The sequence below is a fragment of the Trichosurus vulpecula genome, chromosome 7 (genome assembly GCF_011100635.1).
Source record: "Trichosurus vulpecula isolate mTriVul1 chromosome 7, mTriVul1.pri, whole genome shotgun sequence".
Lineage (NCBI taxonomy): Eukaryota > Metazoa > Chordata > Mammalia > Diprotodontia > Phalangeridae > Trichosurus > Trichosurus vulpecula.
The window spans coordinates 154517267-154537213 of record NC_050579.1 but is presented as its reverse complement, the minus strand read 5'-3'; the positions used below and the strand labels follow the sequence as shown (position 1 = coordinate 154537213).

The 19947-nt window shown below is 42.6% G+C and overlaps 1 protein-coding gene across 5 annotated transcripts in view; it reads right to left on the bottom strand.

Annotated features, from left to right (window-relative positions):
- Window positions 1-19947, bottom strand: part of FYN (FYN proto-oncogene, Src family tyrosine kinase) — a 300014-nt gene that overhangs the window by 34053 nt on the left and 246014 nt on the right. For all 5 annotated transcript variants that reach the window (XM_036766548.1, XM_036766549.1, XM_036766553.1 and 2 more), the window contains 3 exons: window positions 19339-19518; window positions 17375-17451; window positions 17114-17267 (listed from right to left, as the gene is read on the bottom strand). In XM_036766548.1, coding sequence (XP_036622443.1) covers window positions 17114-17267; window positions 17375-17451; window positions 19339-19518 — 411 coding nt within the window. The remainder of the gene's footprint in view (window positions 1-17113; window positions 17268-17374; window positions 17452-19338; window positions 19519-19947) is intronic.

The following is a 19947-nucleotide window of genomic DNA, read 5'->3' as shown; positions in this document are numbered from 1 at the left end:
AAAATAAGCTAAAATGAAGCAGGAGGGGGAGAGGACAAAGAGCAGATTTGACGGAAAGCTGTACTTTTTCTTTCAGAGAACAGAAAGCCTACCTCAATATGAGTCAAAGTAGGACATGACAACCATAACGGCTAATGCAGTCTTAGGCTGCATAAGGAGAACCATGATGTCCAGAGGCAAGGAGGCTCTCTTTTTGTGTGTGTGCTTTGCCTTGCCAAATTCCAACTCTGGGTTACTCCCACCATCTGCCTCCTTTGCTCCTCTTCATGTGTTATCGCTGGAACCAATTATGAAGCCTTGTTGACTGGATCCAGTACAGATTTATGCCATCTAATCTCAACTAGGCACTCACTGCAGCAAGGCAGCCCTTCTACTCTTCCCTGATACACTCTCTCATTCTCCACAGAGGCTGTTCTAAATGTTTTCCTATCTCTTCAAGCCTCTCACAACACCTCCAGTCCCCACATTCTCAGATGAGGACCTCACCTTATACTTAAAATTTAAGCCATTTGCCTGAGAGCTTTTTCTTCTCTCTGTTTCACATATGTCATACATCTTCCCCCTCCCCCCACTGCTCCCCCACTACTGAATCAGATGAAGTGGCCCTTCTCCTTGTCAAAGCCAATCACTTCATATGCACCTTTGATCCTATCCCCTCCTGTCTTCTCCAACAGATTTCTCCCATCATCCTCTCCATTCTTTCTCTAATCCTTCATCTCTCCCTATCTATCGGCTCCTTCTCTGCCTTCCATGTCCTCCATCACTAACAAACTCTCGTTTAATCCTATCTCCATTAACTATTGTCCTTTCTGTTCTTGGCTAAATTCCTTGAAAAAGCCATCTACACTAAGTGCCTCTAATTTCCCTTCTCTCATTCTCTGTAATACAGCTTCTTCCCTCATCATTTACTGAAACCACTCTCTCCAAAGTTACAGATGCATCTCTTAGCAGATCTGGTGGCTTTTTCTCACCCTTCTTGATTTCTCTGTAGCATCTGATACTGTTGATCTCCCTCTCTTACTGGACAGTCTCTCCTCTTGGGATTTTTGTGGTCCTGCTTTCTCCCGATTCTCCTCCTGACTGTCTGATTGTTCCTTCTCAGCTCCTTTGCTGGATCCTGGATCTTCATGCAGGTCACATCCACAACTCTGGATATCTCCTAAGTATGTCCTGGACCTCTTCTTCCCCCGCCCCATTCTATACAATTTCATTTGGTGATTCTTATGTGCTTCAAGGAGTTCAATTATCATCTCCATGTGGACGATTCCCAGATCTATATATCTAGCCCTAGCCTCTTTCCTGGGCTACAGCTCAACATCACCAGCTGCTTTTTGTACATCCTGCAGGCATCTCAAATTCAACTTGTTCAAAACAAAACTCATTTTCTTTTTCTCCAAACCCTCTTGTCTTCTAGACTTCCCTACTGCGGCCAATGACACCACCATCCTTCTAGAAGACCTTCCTCCCTGTATATCTTTTTTATTTACATGTTGTGTCCCCCATTAGAATATTATCTCCTTGAGGGCAGGGACTATTTTTTGTATCTCTATATCTCCAGCACTTAGCATAGGCCTAGCATAGAGTATGCTCTCAATAAATGCTCTAACTTACTGTTCTGCTCTGTTTACCACTTCTCCACGTCTGGAGAACTGGTAATGAAGAGAGTTGTATTTGTATTTAGTAAACACCTGGATCTCGATTTCACTCTGATATATACTAGCTATGATCATATTAACACAAAGCCATACCTGGACTATATCACTTTAAAAAAAAGTAGGGGGGGGGGAACGATAAGTAAGGCTTAATAATGTAATGTCAGGGTTCGAGTCTTCATGGGGCAGGTCTGACTGGTGATGGCCAGGACTGGCAGAAACTGGGAGTCCAGGGAGACCTGCAGAGTCATGGGGAGCCAGACTGAACATGGAAACAAAGCTAAAAAGTCAGGCATAGGGGGATATGAGGTCAAGATGGGTCTCAGTCCACTGGGGAAAGGACAAAAGGGGCTGAATACCACATGACGATGTTCCAACTAAAAATTCAATGTATGGGGTATCTGCTAAGCAGGGGCAAATGGATTGCAAAGGTTATGTGGAGTCAATTGCCACCAGGAGTTATTTACCATGTGCCAGGTACTGTGCTAAATGCTGAGAATACAAAGAGAAGGTGAGGGCATCTATTTGAGACCCTGTCCAAGGGAGATTTGGGCTCAGGAGTAGGAAACCGAATGAATGATGGAGCCTGGGGTACAAAATCAAAACTCGGGGAAGAAATGGGAATAAATGGCAGGATAATTTAACATTATTATGATAGAATTATCTCTGCAGTTGCATCTACCAAGGGAACTAGTATATCTTAACATTTGCCAGAGACACCTTGTTATAGGAAAGCTTTTAAAGGTGCATTTTGCTCCACTGAAGCATGGCCTTTTTTTCTAATCAACAAAAAAGCACAGTAGAATATGGTATTCTTCATGTCAGTCAGTTAACTGTGTGACTGTAAAGATGGGGTTTGCTGTGGAAAACTGCTTGCAGGAGCTAGTCTGCTTTGTTCTCATATTTTTCATCAAGAATGCCTTCAGTGTATGTGTAGATAATGTTTTTAAAATTGATGCCTTTTGTTTTTACATCACGCTTAGTTCTGTATGTATATGTCCCCTTTCCCTTACTCATGCATTGATCATTTTCATGAAGATTTTGTAGACATGGGAAAATATGCCCGTGGATACATGGTTATAGTTTTCCTCTTGAACACCATTTTTTGGATGGAACTTGTCGGTGAGCATTTATTAAGAAATTACTATGTGCCAGGTGCCGTGCTAAGTGTTGGGGCTACAAAGAATGGCAAAAGACAGTCCCTGCTCTCAAGGACTCACATCCAATGGGGAAGACAGTAACCAAACAACTATGAACAAACTATAGACAGGAATATTGGAAATAATCAATAGAAGGAAGGCACTAGAGTTAAGGGAAAGGCTTTCTTGTAGAATGTGCGGTTTTAGCGAGAACTTGAAGGAATCTGCAGAAGCCAGGAGGTGGAGTTGAAGAGATAAAAACTGAAGGCATAGGGGACAGCAAGTGAAAATTCACAGAGTGAGAAGAACAAATAAGCCAGTGTCACTGGTCTATAGAGTACCAGAGGGTGAGTCAGGGAGCCAGGTTATGAAGGGCTTTGAACACCAAATAGAAGATTTTATATTTGATTCTGGAGGTAATAAGGAACCAATGGAGTTTACCAAACTGGAGGAGTGTGAGGGGTGAAAGTAATGGTCCCACTAAAATGATTTGTGATTACCTAATTATTCAGAATCATAATGGTGATGCTAACAATGACAATAGTCACTTATATAGCCGGGGAAAAAAAGAGCCTGATAACCAGTTACTGGGGATTGGAGTATAAGGCTAGGATTCGGTAAATAGAGACCTAGGGCACAAGTCTGGGAATCAGTCCATAGGAGGAGGAGAGTCTCAGGGGACCAGGGACTAGTTTAGATAGAGTAGGATAAGCAGTCTGACTTGATGCTGAGTTACAGGGCTCAGCCACTGAATCGCTGCATTGACTTAGAAGTGGCAGGAACCTCACTGGTCCAACCTCCCCTCCTTCTATTTTAAAGATGAAGAGACTGAGGCCCAGTGATCTAAAGTGTTTGCTCAGGGTCACAGGTACTAAGTGGAAAGCACGGAATTTGAATCAGGTTTTTACATACTCCTGCCTATGGCCAGGATGAGCAGCTAGTTGGCACAGTGGATAGAGTGCCGGCCCTGAAGTCAGAAAGACTCATCTTCCTGAGTTCAAATCTGGCCTCAGACACTTATTAGCCATGTGACCCTGGTTTCCTCTAACATTACCGATGTTCCTCCGTGGACGGTCTACTGTGATCCCTCACTGTGGTGCTGCAGTGACCCTGGGTTCTCAGCAGTGAGGCCAGCACAGCACAAGCTTTGGTGGGGTCTACAGTGTGAGGAGGATAGGAGTATGGGGGCTGAACAGTCAACAAACATTTATTTAGCATTTACCATGTGCTGGGCCCTGTATGCCTGTCATCAGGGGACAAGCCTAGCTAAGTCTAGAAAGGCTCATCAGCAGAAAGCTGGTCACCAGATGATGTTTTGTCTTGTTTTTCAGTCATAGCAACCCTACCTTCCCCCAAAGACCACCTATTAAGGTTCTGTGTGCACAATGGCTAATTCACAGAGCTGCGATGGAGTGCTTTTGAATATTACGAATATTAATTATCAACAATATCATTAATATTAGTGTACCAATGTAACTTTTAGAAATATTATTAGCTATAGTATATATTTGGCCGTATTATTATTTAATAGTATAATATTAATAATTAATATTAATAACTGACATTTATATAGAGCTTACTATGTGCCAGGCACTGTGCTGAGCATTTCATAATTCTTATCTCATTTGACCCTCACAACAACCCTGGGAGGTAGGTACTATTTTTCTTCTGAGCATGATCACATGGGATATCCTTGATGGCCAGAGATGGTTTCCCCATGCACAGTTTGGCAACTGAGGATATGTACTTTTGGTGCTCAGAGTTATTGATAGTAGCTCACTGGCTGGTATCTAGAGTGGGCTGGGGTAAATGGAATTCAGGATCTCTTGGCACAGCTCTGACAGAATCATTACCGGGCTTGCAGGAGCCAAGAGGAAAACACTATCAGACAAAAGACAGCTCCAGGGCCTTAACACAAGGGATACGAATATTTTAAGTTTCTATTTAAAACAGAGAAGGGTGATAAGGCTGCCGAGATGTGTGGGGACTCCCTACTCAGATGTATGCTGTTTCTTTCTGAGAGTTGTGGAAAGGAATTAGCTGTGGGCTGGTCTTTGGTCTGGGCCAGCAATTCCCCCAAGAAGCCAGCCATCTCCAGAAAATAATTGTTAACAGGCCTGGCTAAGGCCGAGTATCATTCCACACCACCCAGAAAGAGTAAAAAGGAAAAAAAAATCCCTTTTTTTTTTTCCTGTGTTTTGAAATATTGTTGGGGAACAGTATTGTCCTGGCTGAAATATAAGGGTATCTGGTTGGCATTCAACAATTTGCTAAACATTTATTAAACACATATTATATGTGGAGAACTGTGGTAGGTGTGGGGAGGGAGATAACATTGAAATAAGATCCTGCCCCTTTGTTCTCTTGGCGCTCACCATCAAGTAAGGGGAGTGGGGTGTGATATCTACAACTTCCATAAGAAACTTAAGGGAACTACAGACAAAATGCTACCTAGAGGAGGCCCAAGAAAAGAAGCATTTCCAACTGGAGTGGGGGAAGGGCTTCAGGGAAGGCTTCAAGAAGGATTATCCTTTCTGTTGGAACTTGGGATGGACTGGAGAGATGGAGGAGGGAGGGGATAGGAAACAATGGAAGCAGAAGGATGTGGGAAAACACTAGCTAGGAAGTCCGATTTGGCAGATGAAGAGATTATAAGGATGGGAGTAGTATGAGATAAGGAGCCAGGAGAGACAGAGGAAGAATTGTTAAAGAGATAGGGGGTGAGTCAGGAGACTGCAGTGTCTCCAAAGTCAAGCAAGGAAGGAAGAAATATGACGAAAAAATGTTACCTGCTACAGAACGGTCAAGAAGGATGAGGACTAGGAAAAGGCGGCAGGGTTTGGCAACGCAATCAGTGACTATTGATGGAGCAGTTTTAGTAGAATAGCGGTGGTAGTGACAACCAGCTATGGACTTCTTAAAGAAGTTTTAAAGATTAAAAGGTAGAGATGAGTAGAAGAGAGCCTCCCTCGTTCCTTTTTCGTTAAGGATTTGGGGGTGGGGGCTGAGCATATTGGTAGGCAGATAGGAAGGAACTGGGGGAGATGAATGTGAGGATAAGTGATTAATGGAGCAAGGTCTAGAGGAGGTAGGAAATTATGGGATCAAAGGCCCAGACTTTGGCAAGGAGTAGGAACACATTGCCCTCTGAGACAAAGGAAGGAAGGAAAGAAGAAAGAATGGGTGGAAATAAAGATTCTGAAATATGGAAGGGAGAAGAGTTGATTGAGCTTATACTGGATGGTCTGGATATCAGTGAAAGAGGAGGAGGCAAAGTGAGTTGTTGAAAGGAGGGGTGGGGTGTGTGTTTGTGTGTGTGTGTGTGTGTGTGTGTGTAACAGAGAGAGACAGAGAGACACACAGAAATAGACAAAAACAGAGATAGAGACAGAGCAGCAGAGAAAGAGACTAAAGAGAGACTGAGACAGAGAAACAGAGGGAGAAACTCAAAGGATTGAGGAAAGGAAAACATTCGGATTAATCACTGTGAAGAATAAGATAGAGGTTTCAATGAGTTGGGATTTAGTGAGGGAGCTTATGAGAGGAGAAAATGAGATAAGTAAGAATTTTGTGGTTATGATTTCAAAATGTATTCCCTTTCTCCCTCAATCTGGCATGATAGCAGTGCTGTGGGACCTCTGTGGGGAAGAAGGAAGTTGTCAGATGCACCTTTCTCTAGCTAGAAGCAGCAGAGGCTTGACAATTTGGTTGAGTTTCCACATATAATTTTAATGTTTTTCCCCTTGATTATGAGAAAGCAAGACATAATTTTGCCGACAAAGAAAGGTAAGGGAAGCCAAGTGACATTTCTGTTATCTGAGAGCATAAGCAATTCTTATTTACACACTGAAATCACAGAGTATGACCATCTGCTTCCTTCCTGAGGATTACTAAGAAGCATGGGATGAACAGAACCAGCTACTTACTCTTGACCATCCATAAATAACAGAAGCAAAGGGTTCTGCCCAAACCATCACAAAGAAAAGGGTGAAAAACCCCAGACCCAACAACAAAGTACCCTGACTGAACAGTAATGTTTGACTGCTGAGTGCTGAAGGTGTAGAGAATCCTCCTAGCTTACGACTAGAGCTTACATCACTCCCCATCTGTTTTTCAGGCAGCTAGAGATCCCAAAATATGGAAATGGAAGAAATTAATCTGCCTCCTTCCCTTACAACAGTTTTAAACCTTGAAAGGAAGACCAGGAAGAGAGGAAAACTTTTAACTTTAATCTTTAGTTTCCAACACATCCTTTCTATGAGAAAACGGTTGATCTGCACAATTCAGTCTCCATTTCCCTGCCAATCTGATCTGTTCCTTCTGGGTCTCGGAAGCCCCGCGGTGGTTCCAAAGATCAACAGAGTCATGGAACCTCGAAACTATCTGGGTGGAAGTCTGTAGAGGTGAACGGCAGGGCAGCAATTTTTGCTTGGGGCTTTAAATTCTAACCCAGCTGTGAACAAATCTAGCTTAATCAGGTACAATCCCACTATCTGGAAATCCAAATAAGGAGGAGAGCTGTCTCAGGACCCTTCCCCTTCGGAATAGAGGGGCTGCTGGAGAGGTCAGACCCAGGGCAGACATCCTGTGGTGTAAACTGACACCTTGGGACCCTATAGCAGCCAGCCAGTCCCAAAGAGATAAGCACCAGGGCCAGATGGAAGGGGGTGGAAGAGGTCCCCTTGGTTAAGCCATAAAGGAGTCAGAATGCACTGAAGCTCAGGATTGGGGGTGGGGGTGTGGAAGTGGGAATGCTGATAAGCAAGGTAGTTAAGAACTGAAGGTTATAATTCCCCAGTTCATAAAACAATGGATGGACTTGAGACATTTTAAGTTTTCCTCACATTGTGATTTTCCTTTCCTTTTTCCTACCAGTGTATTTAGAGAAGTTAGTTTCCATTCAGGTAATTAATAAAGGATTCTTCTATTTTTGCTGCTAGTATAACAACAGTCTGTGCAGGATCAGTGAGGCTGCTAACAGGAGAACAGGAAATCCTTGTGCTGATAGGGGCGAGGCAAGGTCATCCTGGCAAATCTTAGTTAAGTCTGATCTGTAGCCCAGACTGCAAAGGGCCCTCCAGGAGGCTCTACTGCATAATTCTAGAAGAGAAGTGCGGGGAGGGCGAGGGCGGGAGAGAGGGAAGACGGTGGGGGATGGGGAAGGAGTGGAGCTAGCAATTCTTAAATCTTTATAATATAAAAGTAAGATTAGGGATCAAATTTACAATTCTGATTGGCCCCAGGAATCTTCTTCAATCCCGATTGTGTTTGTCAACTTCACTGCCTGCTTGTCGCTGTTAAACCGCCACTGTGCTTTCTGAATCAGAAATCTAGTTATATTTAATTAGCACAGGCATCTGGGGTTTCTGATACACAAAGAGTTATTAAAGTAACAAATCTTTCTAAAATATGCTCTCCATAAAAGAATGTGTTAATTTATGCAGCCACAAATTTTTACCATGAAATAATTAACATGAAAACAGCAACCATTATAAATTTTTTTCCTAGTATAATTTATACATGAATTTTCCCCCAGACAACCATCTATTCAACTTAAACTTTCCTCTGGGGGGAGTATTGCATTTTCCCCCCTCCCTTTCTATTTAAAAACATGACTTAAACTTCTGGCATTATACTCAAAGTTTAAAGATTTGCCTGTACTTACAAATTCTAAAAGCACCAAAATACAACCTAGTTAATTCTTGATTACTTAAGTAATGGAAGAAAATTAGTATAGGCAGGTCTCATGTTGGTGAAGTTTGAGTTAAGGGAAGCAAACAGGGCTCTACCCTCCCCCCAAGACATTTTCCCTACTAGACCGGGTCACTGATATTTCCAGTTCTCCTACTGAAGTTTCATTCCTTTGAATTAAGACTTTGTTCCTGGTTAAAATGCAAATACTTGTGGCTGGGGTACATGGTAAATCATCATTATCAATCATCAACATCTTAGTACAAATTAGTCGGAGTCCTTCCCTCCCTGACAATTTGGAGGCCACATTTTGTTAAAAGCATTGTTGGGAAGATGAATCCAAGTCATGGGATACTGAGGGTGAGGGATGGAGGGAAGTATGATCCATGAGGCCAGACAAGGGCACAGACAGAGTCTGTCTGCTTCACAATTCTGAGGGCCTTGATTAGAAGGAATAATAAGAATAGATAGCTGACATTTGTGTGGTGCTGTAAAGTTTATAAAACATATATTCTCTTGTTGCATCCCTGCAACAACCCTGTAAGGCAGGGGTCCAAAAAGTGTTTTCCCCATTTTAAAGAATAGGAAAGTAATGAATCATCTTCTCTGGGCAATCCTCACTGCTACAGGATGCCTCATTGAGACTGCAATCTAAGTCATAGAAAGATTAAATAACCTACGAGGAAGAGGGCCTGGAAGTCCTGAGCTCAAATCTAGCCCCCGACACTTACTAGCTACGTGACCTTGACCTCTGTTTGCCTCAGTTTCCTCATTTGTAAAATTGATATAATAGCACCTACCTCCTAGAGTTGTTGTAAAGACCAAATGCGATAAGAACTGTAATGTACTTAGACAGTGCTTGCCGTACAGTAAGCACTATATAAATGTTAGCGATGAGGATGATGATGATGAAGCAACTCCAGGGAGAATTTCTTGTTTTGTTTTGTTTCTTTGAGACTGTGTCTCATTATCTCACCTGGGCTGGAAGTATGCCAGACCTCCTTGCTGAGGGGCATGGAAGCTTCAACCTGCTCCATCTCCAACCACAGCTAGGCAGGCTGGTGCTCCCCTGTACCAGGGGGCTCACCAACCTGACGCTGGAGTTAGCGTGGATATGTGATTGGCTTCTGCCCTATTGCAGTTCCCAAACTAGAGGGATCCACAGCTTCAGCTGCCCCAGAAGCTTGGCTTCCAGGGAGAGTTCTGAGTCTTCATATATTTTCCTTGGCCACCTTTTTTATAATAGTTACTTCTTCCCAACTTTTAATATTCTTAATTGCCTGTGTAACCTCAAAGTCACTTTAATTCTCCAGGCCTCGGTTTCCCCATCTGTAGAATGAGGGATTTGGACCAGATGGCCTCTGAGGTCCCTTCCAGCTCTAAAAATGTGATCCTAGGATCTTTCTCACAAGTCCAGTTGAAAATCTGGCATTAGCCTGTATCCATGAGAGGCTCAAAGAATCTTCACTGACAACCTAAAAACCACAGAGGTACCAGGGCAGGAGAGAAAGAAAATATAGGATAGTTGGGGAGAAAATTTGCTGGGCGAGAGCATAAAATGTGTGTGTTGTTGGGGGGGGAGGGGGGTTGGGACTGCTTGTATTCAGCAACAAAAAGGCCCTGGAGCACTCAAGGTCACACAACTAATAAGTATCAGAAACTGGACTTGAACCTAAATCTAGTATTCCTCCCACCATACCACACTGTTTTCTTGTTTGATAAAATAGAAAATCATATCAAAACCTTGTGGTCTCTCCTTTAAAAAATTTTTTTTAAAGAATACATGTCAACGAAATAGAATGTTTTAGAAAGCCATTCTTTGTTCATTAGTCATCAAAGCTAAACTAAAGATGTGTGTAAGGATATCCAATGACTTTTTTCTATGAGTAAAAAAGGACTTTAGATTGTAGGTTTAAAAATCAATGTCAGTCAATGTGCCACTGAGTCTAAGATTCACAGAGAAAACTAATTGTCTGGTGAGAAGTCTTTACTCATCTCTTTGCATGAATCGTAAAGGCCCTAATTATTAAATCTCAGAAAGTAAGAATGGACCAACAAGTAGTTGTGGTAATGGTGATGATAAGATTGTGTTTCCCTATCTCACCAGGCCAAAAGTGCAGTGGCCACTCGTGGTCTTGATCCCTCTATTGAAAGACACACAAGTTTTGACCTGAAGTAGGCCAGGTTGTCCCTCCTTAGGCAGGCTGATGGCACCCTCCCTTTCCTCAGCTCCTAGGGGGCTTGCCATATTGGGTCCAAACTTAGTGTAGACACATGATTGGCTCAGCTCACTGCATCTGAGGACTCTGGAGTTCAAGAGATGAACCAGCTGCTGCCTCCCCAGCAGCAGCATGTGCTACCATGCCCTGCTCACAAGTACTTATAAAGCTTGATAGAGCACACAGCTAGAAATGGTAGGTGAGGATTAAGAGAAGGACCAGCTACAATGGTTTCTGGAAGTGAACTATATTAGTAATTTTCCTAGAAATGACTGTGGTAACTGAGGTGCATTGCAGAAGAAATCTGGAAATAAGTATTGCTGGAATTAGGGTATGAGTGATGGCCCCAAATCCAGGAAGACTGTATATGGGGTGGGAGGCAGCTGTTGCAAAAACAAACAAACCAAAAAACAGGAACACCTGGGGTAACCCTTGAGAGAGAGAGAGAGAGAGAGAGAGACAGAGAGAGAGAGAGAGAGAGAGATATCGAGATCATGTAAATAGCAACAGTGCTAGCTAGGGGAGGATGGAGGATGTGAGGTGGAGGTAGCCAAACATCTCCAGCTGGGATGTCCCACTATTTCAGACACAAATATTGAAAATCAAACTCATGCCCTTTCCTCCAAAGCCGACTTGGCTTGAATTCTTTCCCAAGGCTCAAATCCTCAGCACCCTTGACTCTTCCCTCATCTCCCATATTCAATCATTCACCAAGTGTTATCAGTGACAGGACTTCATTCTCTTGTTCAGTAGACCTGCTATGTACAAAGTACCGAACTGAGTGTCGTAGGTCTCTGACATCCATGCGCTTAAAGTTTAGTAAAGGAGGTGAGGCAAGCACGTAGATAGCTATACAGTGAAGCACCACTATGTGGGCATGATGTCCCACACGTAAATAAGTGCTTGGTACATATTTGGGACAGGGGGATGTGAGTGCATTGCAACATTCTACCAACCAAGAAGTGTTAAGGAAGTAGTCAGAGAGAGATGTGACTGGGAAAAAAAGGTGGGCTCGACACATGGCGAAACGTTGTGGTTGTTCAGTTGTTTCAGTTGTGTCTGACTCTCTGTGATCCCATTTGGGATTTTCTTGGCAAGGGCACTAGAGTGGTTTGCCATTTCCTTCTCCAGCTTATTTTACAGATGAGGAAACTGAGGCAAACAGGGTGAAGTGACTTGCCCAGGGTCACACAGCTAGTAAGTATTTCAGTAGCCGTGTAACATCAGCTATAAGAAAGGCCCGGCACATAGCCTTGACCCTATGGAGGACTGAGGGAAGGAGAGATGCCTAGGACAAGAAGGCACAGGAGGGTTATGAGTGGCATGGTTGGAGGGAGTGCTATCATCAATTGGCAGATCTCAGCTTTAATGCAGTTTACCACTAGTCATCGCCAGATTATCTTTTCAAAGGCTCCAGCACTGGTTACACATGGGTGTATAACCATGATGAAATCACTTTTTCCTGTTTCAATCTGTCTCCTTATCTATGAAATGGAGATGACTCTATGGTAGTGGAATAATTCTGAACTTTCAACTTAACTCACCCAACTCACTGGCCAGCAGCAAGCTTTACAAAAGTGCCTTTTAATGCGCTATATAAATATTAGTTATATTTTGATTACTATAATGGAGGGGGTTGTCGTTGTTCAGTTGTATCTGATTCTTCATGACCCCATTTGGGATTTTCTTGGCAAAGATACTAGGGTGGTTTGCCGTTTCTTTTTCCAGCTCATTTTGCCGATGAGGAAACTGAGGCAAACAGGGTTAAATAACTTGCCCAGGGTCACAACAGTTAGTAAGTGTCTGACGCTCTATTTGAACTCAGGTCTTCCTGACTCCAGGCTGGGAGCCCTATCCACCTAGCCCAATGGTGGGGGAGACGTGTAAATAATCCAGAATAGTAGATAATCTAAAAATAATAGTTGACTTTAGAAGGCATTGAATTGCCGCTGGCTCTGCAGTCAGCAGACTTGAGCTTGAATCCTACTTTTGCTGCTTACTACCTGTGCAATCTTGGGCATTTCAATTAATCTTGTTAGGCCTCAGTTTCCTCCTGTGTAAAATGGGGCAGTTGGACCAGATGGCCTCTCAAGCTCTTTCTACCTCTAGATTTATGGTCCTATAAGCAGATGGAGACAAATCTGCCTCTGTGACCAATCTTAGCTACCTCCCCAGGCTTGCCTCCTCTGCCACTGGCCAGAGACCCAGCTGGGTGGCAGACTCTAGGAGGGACATCACAGCTGGGCCATTGTGCACACTGCTTCTTCTAAGTCAAACCCAGGAGAGGAAGATGTTTTATTTTACCCTTCGAAGGGAAACGCATAAAAACAGAGCTGAAAAATAGTTACCAGTCCTAGTCTGAGAATATCTCCAACTGGCATGCATTGCTGTATACCGCAAACAGCTTACATGATTGAAGTCACAGCGTGGATTGGGGCTGTGCGTAACATAAAACTCAACTTGCAAATATTATTAGGCACGCGGACCAGCTGTCAAGTGTAGCTGATTAATCCCTTACAGACACATAAGTATGCAGTGTGCATGCCGCCTACAGCATGCATGAGTGGAATGCACACCCAGGCACTGCTGTTTGAAAATATCAGTGCAAGACAAATCTGTGTGACAAATTTTATAAATAGCTAGTATCATGTGAGGTTGCCTGAGTCTACTCAAAAATGAGGGTGTCTCTTCCCCAGTGATGAATATTAAAAGGCTCTTATAAAAAAATCAATCAAATAAAGAGACAGAAACAACTGACTTTTGATTTGTTTTCCTTCTTTTGAAAGAAGAAAAGCTCACTAATGGCCTTTTCCTGAATCCTTACGTTTTCTTAAACTGGTTTTTCAAACCCATTTGTTGTTTCTTTACTTGTAGGAAAGATCGCCAGATTTCTCTGTAAGATCTATCTAGTAAGAGAAAGGACCTCATTTTACAGAAGCCCATGGAGGGTAAGGGACGGGTCATGCCGATGATGAGCATCAATCTGGATTTGAATTCGGGTCTTTTCCCTTCAGAGACAAACCTCTTTCCACAGTTCCAGCTCCATCTCCTTCACTGTTGTCTATCCAGACCTTTCCCACCAACATACACCACATCTTCTCCATCTTTTCTCTGTCGATTTTACACATTTCCTTTCCTATGATGTCTGAACATTATGTTTCTGGTACAATGTTCTTCCCAATGTTCTGGGACATTTACAATTATTTCTTTAATTTTCCCCAGGCTCCTGTTCTTCTTTCCCTGCTCCTGAAAGACCCTATGCTTCCTTTTTTTCAATTTACCCTTCTAATTAGTCCATTTCTTCTCATATCTTATTGTTTGGTGTAGTCTTAACAACATTGTAAAAGGCTGAGAAGCTTCAGGCCACGTGTTGTTTAGTGTAGAGGACAGAATCCCATAGCCTGGGTATGAACACTGGCTGTACCATTTTTTTCCAGTGGGGCTTTGGGTAAAGTCACTTTTCCTTGCGGACCTTGGTTTTTCCCACCTGCAAGATGAGAGCGTTGGAGTAGGTGACCTCTAAGTGTCCTTCATCTCTAAAGTTCTGTGAACCGGGCAAAGGAGGACTGGAAATGCCATGTAACCTCCCTCAGCCCACTTCCTCCTCTAGGAGATGAAGGGGGTGGATGTGATGACCTCTGAGGTTCTTTCCATCTTTAAATCTATGATCCTGCAAGTAGACCAAGTGAAAAATCTGCCTCTGCACCCAATCTTGGCCACCTCCTAGGCTTGCTCCCGGTGATGTGACACTTAACTAATGGTGGGAGGAGAGTGTGGCAGTGGATGGCCAGTGTAGGAAGAATGGGGGGCTGCTGCGTCAATGTTGTGAATGAACTGGAGATTCTTGAGTACAGTGGGGATGATGTAGTACGCTTTTGCACAGTGCCTGGCACACAAAAGGCACTTAATAAATATTTATTGAACTGAATGGAATTGAATTTGATATGGATAGAAAATCAGAAGACCTGGTTTAAGTACCCAACTCACTTCCTAGCCATGAAACTTTGGGCAAGTGACTTTTCCCTCTCTAAGCCTCCATTTCCTTATCTGTAATAGGACTGTATTGTCTGCCTCCCAGGGTTATTAGCGTGTCTATCACAGGATCATGAGTTCAGAGCTGGAAGGGGCCTTTCCAACACTCTCTTGTTACAGATAAGGGAACTGAGGTCCAGGAGTCGTCAGTGGCAGACTGGATTTGAAGCGAGGTCCTCTGGCTCCAAATCCAGTTCTCTGCCATTGCCTCCCACTGTTTTGCTATACCACAAACATGAGGTCGTGTATGCAAATGCTTTGTAATTTTTAAATATCAGCTTGATATTATTGTTAGGAATCAATGAACAATTCTAAACAAAAATAATGTTTAAACCCATCAACTACCATATGTAGAGCTATCCCCATCTTTGCTGACAACTGACCCTAGAATCTTCCTGTTTGTGGAGCATCCAAGAATATTTGACTACTTTTAGAATGAATCCACTTAACTGTACTGTATTAATATAGCACGATGGATGAGAAGGGCTACTAAAAAGAGGGGTAGTGGGGGAAGGAAGGGACAGTAATACTGGCCCCCCTCTTCCCTGCCACCACCCAGGAAACAAATTTTATGGTTTTTTTTTGGAGGGGGGGAAGGCAGGGCAATTGGGGTTAGGTGACTTGCTCAAGGTCACACAACTAGTGTGTCCAGTGTCTGAGGTTGGATTTGAACTCAGGTCCTCCTGTTTCCAGGGCTGGTGCTCCACTCACTGCGCCACCTAGCTGCCCCCAGGAAACAAAGTTTAAATACATCACTCTGGCTACTCTGAGTCTTGGACACTCAACACAAACATAGTTGGTCTCTTTCACAGGACCAAGAAGAAGGGCCATTTTACATTTCTTTCACAAACCAAATCTTTGTGCTTGGTAAACTTTCCCTGACTTGAGGCAATCATGATTTGAAACCTTGGCCTCCGGGTAAGCGCACTAATGGTGTTCAGGTTTTAATCCTGCTGGTATTTCCTACTCCACCGCTCGCTGCCGTCCTGCCTAGCTCATGTGGCCCCCAGTTCACATTCCCATTTCTCCCCAGGCTGCCAACTCTAATCGAGGTTGCCTGTCTGCTGTGCTTAGAGACCAGAACGCACCATCTGGCCTCAGCACTGGGCTGTGCATACTTGGCTGAAGAACGAGAGCCTCCACGTGTTGGGAAAATCCAAACAGCTGACCTGCACGTATTTTAGTATCTTTGTAGCATCTGTACCGACATTTATCCTTATAGCATGAGACTGCTAAAGCCATTTCCATCCTTGTACCCGTATTATGGAAAGAGGTGGGGGATGGGGAACATGAAATTAAACAATAATAATTACAAAAGAAAGAGTCTATATGAAATTCCATGTAGGTTTTTTTTTTCAGCGTAGCCCACCCACTATTCATTCTTGCCTGGAATTGGAATAGGACCTCATTTAAAAAGAAGGAAATCATCCCCTCCCCCAAAACACAAACCTTAAATTCCCTAAGAAGAGGCCATCTGTTACCCCAAACTGCATATGGTAATGAAGTTGTTTAATAGAAAATTAATTGACAAACTAGAAAAAAAAGTGATGCTGGCACAGCCCCCAAGAGTTGTCTCTCTGGTATCTCTTTAATTGGAATACCTATTGGGTTATACATTGGAATCATTAAGTATTTAACATACCAATTTGGGATCTACATGTGCTAGAAGTTTGTTTCCATAAATTTCACTTGGGGAAGGGGAGAAAAGGATGAGAGTGGGGGGCATTTCTGTGGGTCCATGATGGGAATCCACAGATCCCTTGGCCTTCTCCCAAGGCCAGGGTGCTCAAAGGAAAAGCAACATGTGATTTCAAAATCAGCCAAAGGGTCGGCCAGCTGACCGCCACTAGCAAGCAATTTCTCTTCCTTTCTAGGTTGAATGTACGATACTATATTGCATGGGAGTGGGGATAGGGAGGATCAGTTCAGCAAATGGATTCTATTTTTAATCTTGGTTAATGGTTTATTTAGGAGAGTGGGGTGGGGGTAGTAAGTAATAATAATGATGATAAAATAGCTAATGTTTATACGGTGCTTATTGTGTGCTAGGTGCTGCGCTAAGAAACCCTTTGCAATTATTATCTCATTTGTGGTAGGTGCTCTCATTGTCCTCCTTTTACAGACGAGGAAGCTGAGGCAAACAGGTTAAATGACTCAGCCAGGATTGCACAGCTGCTAAGTGTCCGAGGCTGAAATTTTAACTCGGGTCTTCCTGGCTCCAGGCCCAGGGCTCTGTCCCCTGTGCTACTAGTTACCTATAGGAGTATAGGGACCGTATGGGAAGGAAAAAGTAAATGAAATAAAGGGTCTTGATCCAGTAACAGGTTAGAAAGTGACTGTTTAAAAAGGAACCATAAACAGCAATCACATCAGGTCTCACCTTGTCTTGCTGTGTACTCATTGTCTTCAATCAATCTGGCTAGTCCGAAATCAGCAATCTTGCAGATGAGCCCGTTCCCCACCAGAATGTTTGCAGAGCGCAGATCTCTATGGATATAATTCATCCGCTCGATATAAGCCATACCTGCGGCAACCTGTTAAAGCACAACAGAGAGTGAATGGACACATGACTTAAGGCCAGCCTGTGCTTCTCTATCATGGGCATGTCCTCTACAGGACGCCTGCTGGCAGTCACACATACCTGTGCAGCCATGTCCACCAGGTTAGGCAATTTCAGAGCTCTTCCTTCTCCGTCTTTTAGGAAATCCAGCAAACTCCCTATGAATGAAAAGTGCCATTGCATCCATTTACTATGAAAAGAAAACTCTGAAACAGAGCTAGGGGGCTCTTTTCAGACTGGGTATAGATACATGGTGAGAACAATGCATTCATTTCTAACAATTTAATGGTTCACACAAGGAACAAAGATGTCTTGAGCAAGAAAAGCTTGCGAATAGTTTTATGTCTTTGGACAAAAGGATGGTGAAGCCAATGTTCAATAAGCCGTAGCTAGAACTCAACTAAAATAAGTTTACCCACAGAGTGATTATGTATTATAATCTGGCCTTGGAGGCAAGAGGCCTGGCTTTAAATCCTGGCTCTGATACTAGCTTGCACATAGGTATCTGGGGGAGGATTGTGTTCCAGAAACCTCTAAGTGCCACAAGAATGTAAATTATTTGTATTAGATCTATGATTTCATTAGTATAGGAAACTTCTTCTAACCATGAAGACCAGCCCCTGATCTGCAATTTATAATCTTTGTGAGTTGCCTGGTATGCTGATTGGTAAGTGACCTGCCTAAGGTCACACAGTCATCATGTGTCAGAAACAGAACTCAATCCCAGGTTTTCTTGACCTGTGTGGTCGCTGTTGTTACCATTATCAGTATCATTCACAGGACAAACTCCATGACTCAGTTTATGGCCGATGAACACCAAGCCAAAGAGAAGAGTCATGGGGAAAATTACAGCTTAGATTATTTACAAATTTAAGTCAGGAGAGTATTCTGATTTATATATGGTGGAGTGGGCACTCCCCCTTAATTAGATCATAATCATCTGAACCTTAAATCAGAAAGCTAAAAGCAAAATGGCCAAACCTTCAGAAGAGTTATTATAAATGGGCCCAAATAGAGTCAGGGATAATTCCAAAAACTGAAATAATCATTTGCAGAGGCCACATGACTACAATGGTCATCTCTTATTTTTTAAGCTTTAATCATGGAATACAAGTTATTTATGAAATAAACCCTGGAGACAAGAGACAGAAGATCTGCCAGGAAAAAATAAATCAAATCTTTTTTGAAAGAAAGCACTGGGGGTGAGAGGGGGAGACAAAAATACAGTGTCTTCTGATGTAGAATGTCTTTCCTTTTAAGACCTTTTGTTTCTTATTTGGTTCATTTATTTTTCCAAAACAAAGTAATCCTTGGCCTCACCCCTAGCAATACTGCTTTAATTAGGAAAAGAAAAAGAAAGAGAAATAAAGAATGCCCTTTACACTATACCCTGTTCATCTGTACATTTAAGAAAGTAGTGGGAAGAAACATGATGGGGAAACAGCAAAAGCTGCATCTTATTTGTCTTCTACTGCAGTTTCTTTTTTTAAAATTTATTTTCTTTTAATTTATGGAATAAAACAAGTATTTCCATAACATAGTCTAATAAAACAGATGATGGCACACGAAACTGCAAATCTACTATGTACAACTTGCTATTCCTTTTAAATATACACAAAGTTATTATGTAAATTTCTTCTTTTTTTTTCATTCTATAGCAGTTTCTAATGCAAGGTGCTCAGGATTACAAAAAAAGAAAATCAAACACAAACAGCTACGTCTAGATTAATAGCTGAGTAGCATAATCCAGCAGGCCTAGTGGTCTAAGTAATGGGTTCTGGGAAGAATTAGAAAATTCTGAGCTCCAGCACTTGTAGGAAGAATACATTAGAATATGGAAGGACGTAGGGGACTCACAGTAATAGACTGAGCTATTTTAAAAATACTTTTCACTAATGAACACACAACTGGTGCCTCCCAGATGAGGATACTAGATCTAGGCAGAAACTAGGAGGCAAGCGGATAGAGAGCTACATTTTTTGACTGTACTAATTCCCTATCTAGGTCCCAATGGAGAGACAAGAGGGAGAGAACCGTTACTCAACCTTTGTTCATGTACTCTGTGACAATGTAGATTGGCTCTTCAGATACCACGGCGTAAAGCTGGACCAGTTTATCGTGTTTCAGTTTCTTCATGATCTGGGCTTCTTCAAGGAAGGATTCTGGAGACATCGTGCCAGGCTTAAGAGTCTTGATGGCCACTTTTGTGTTCCCATTCCAGGTACCTACAGACAGCCCATAACACGAAGTCAAAATGAGAGATCTTCTGGTGGGGAAAATAATTTTTTAAACTAGTAACTATTTGCTTAAAACAATTACTTATCAGCTTTCCCCTTCCACAGCACCCTCTTCCCCACAAACAAGCCCTATAAAAGTCCTGGGGAACAAAGACATTTACAAGGATTGTGTCAAATATGTTCAAGAAAAAAAAATCGACACTAGTTTTATTTATGCGTAATGACTGAATATGCAATCCTTTCACCACTTTCGCCATTAATTTGGTTCTGGCAGGCCCACGTGGTTAAGTGCTATTTTCCTTTTCTGTTTCATTAATATGAAAGAGAAATCAAGCTGAAAACCTTGGCTCTTGCATACATAATGACCATCAACAATGATGGAAGTACAGAAGCTGGTGTCACTTATCCATTAGCTGT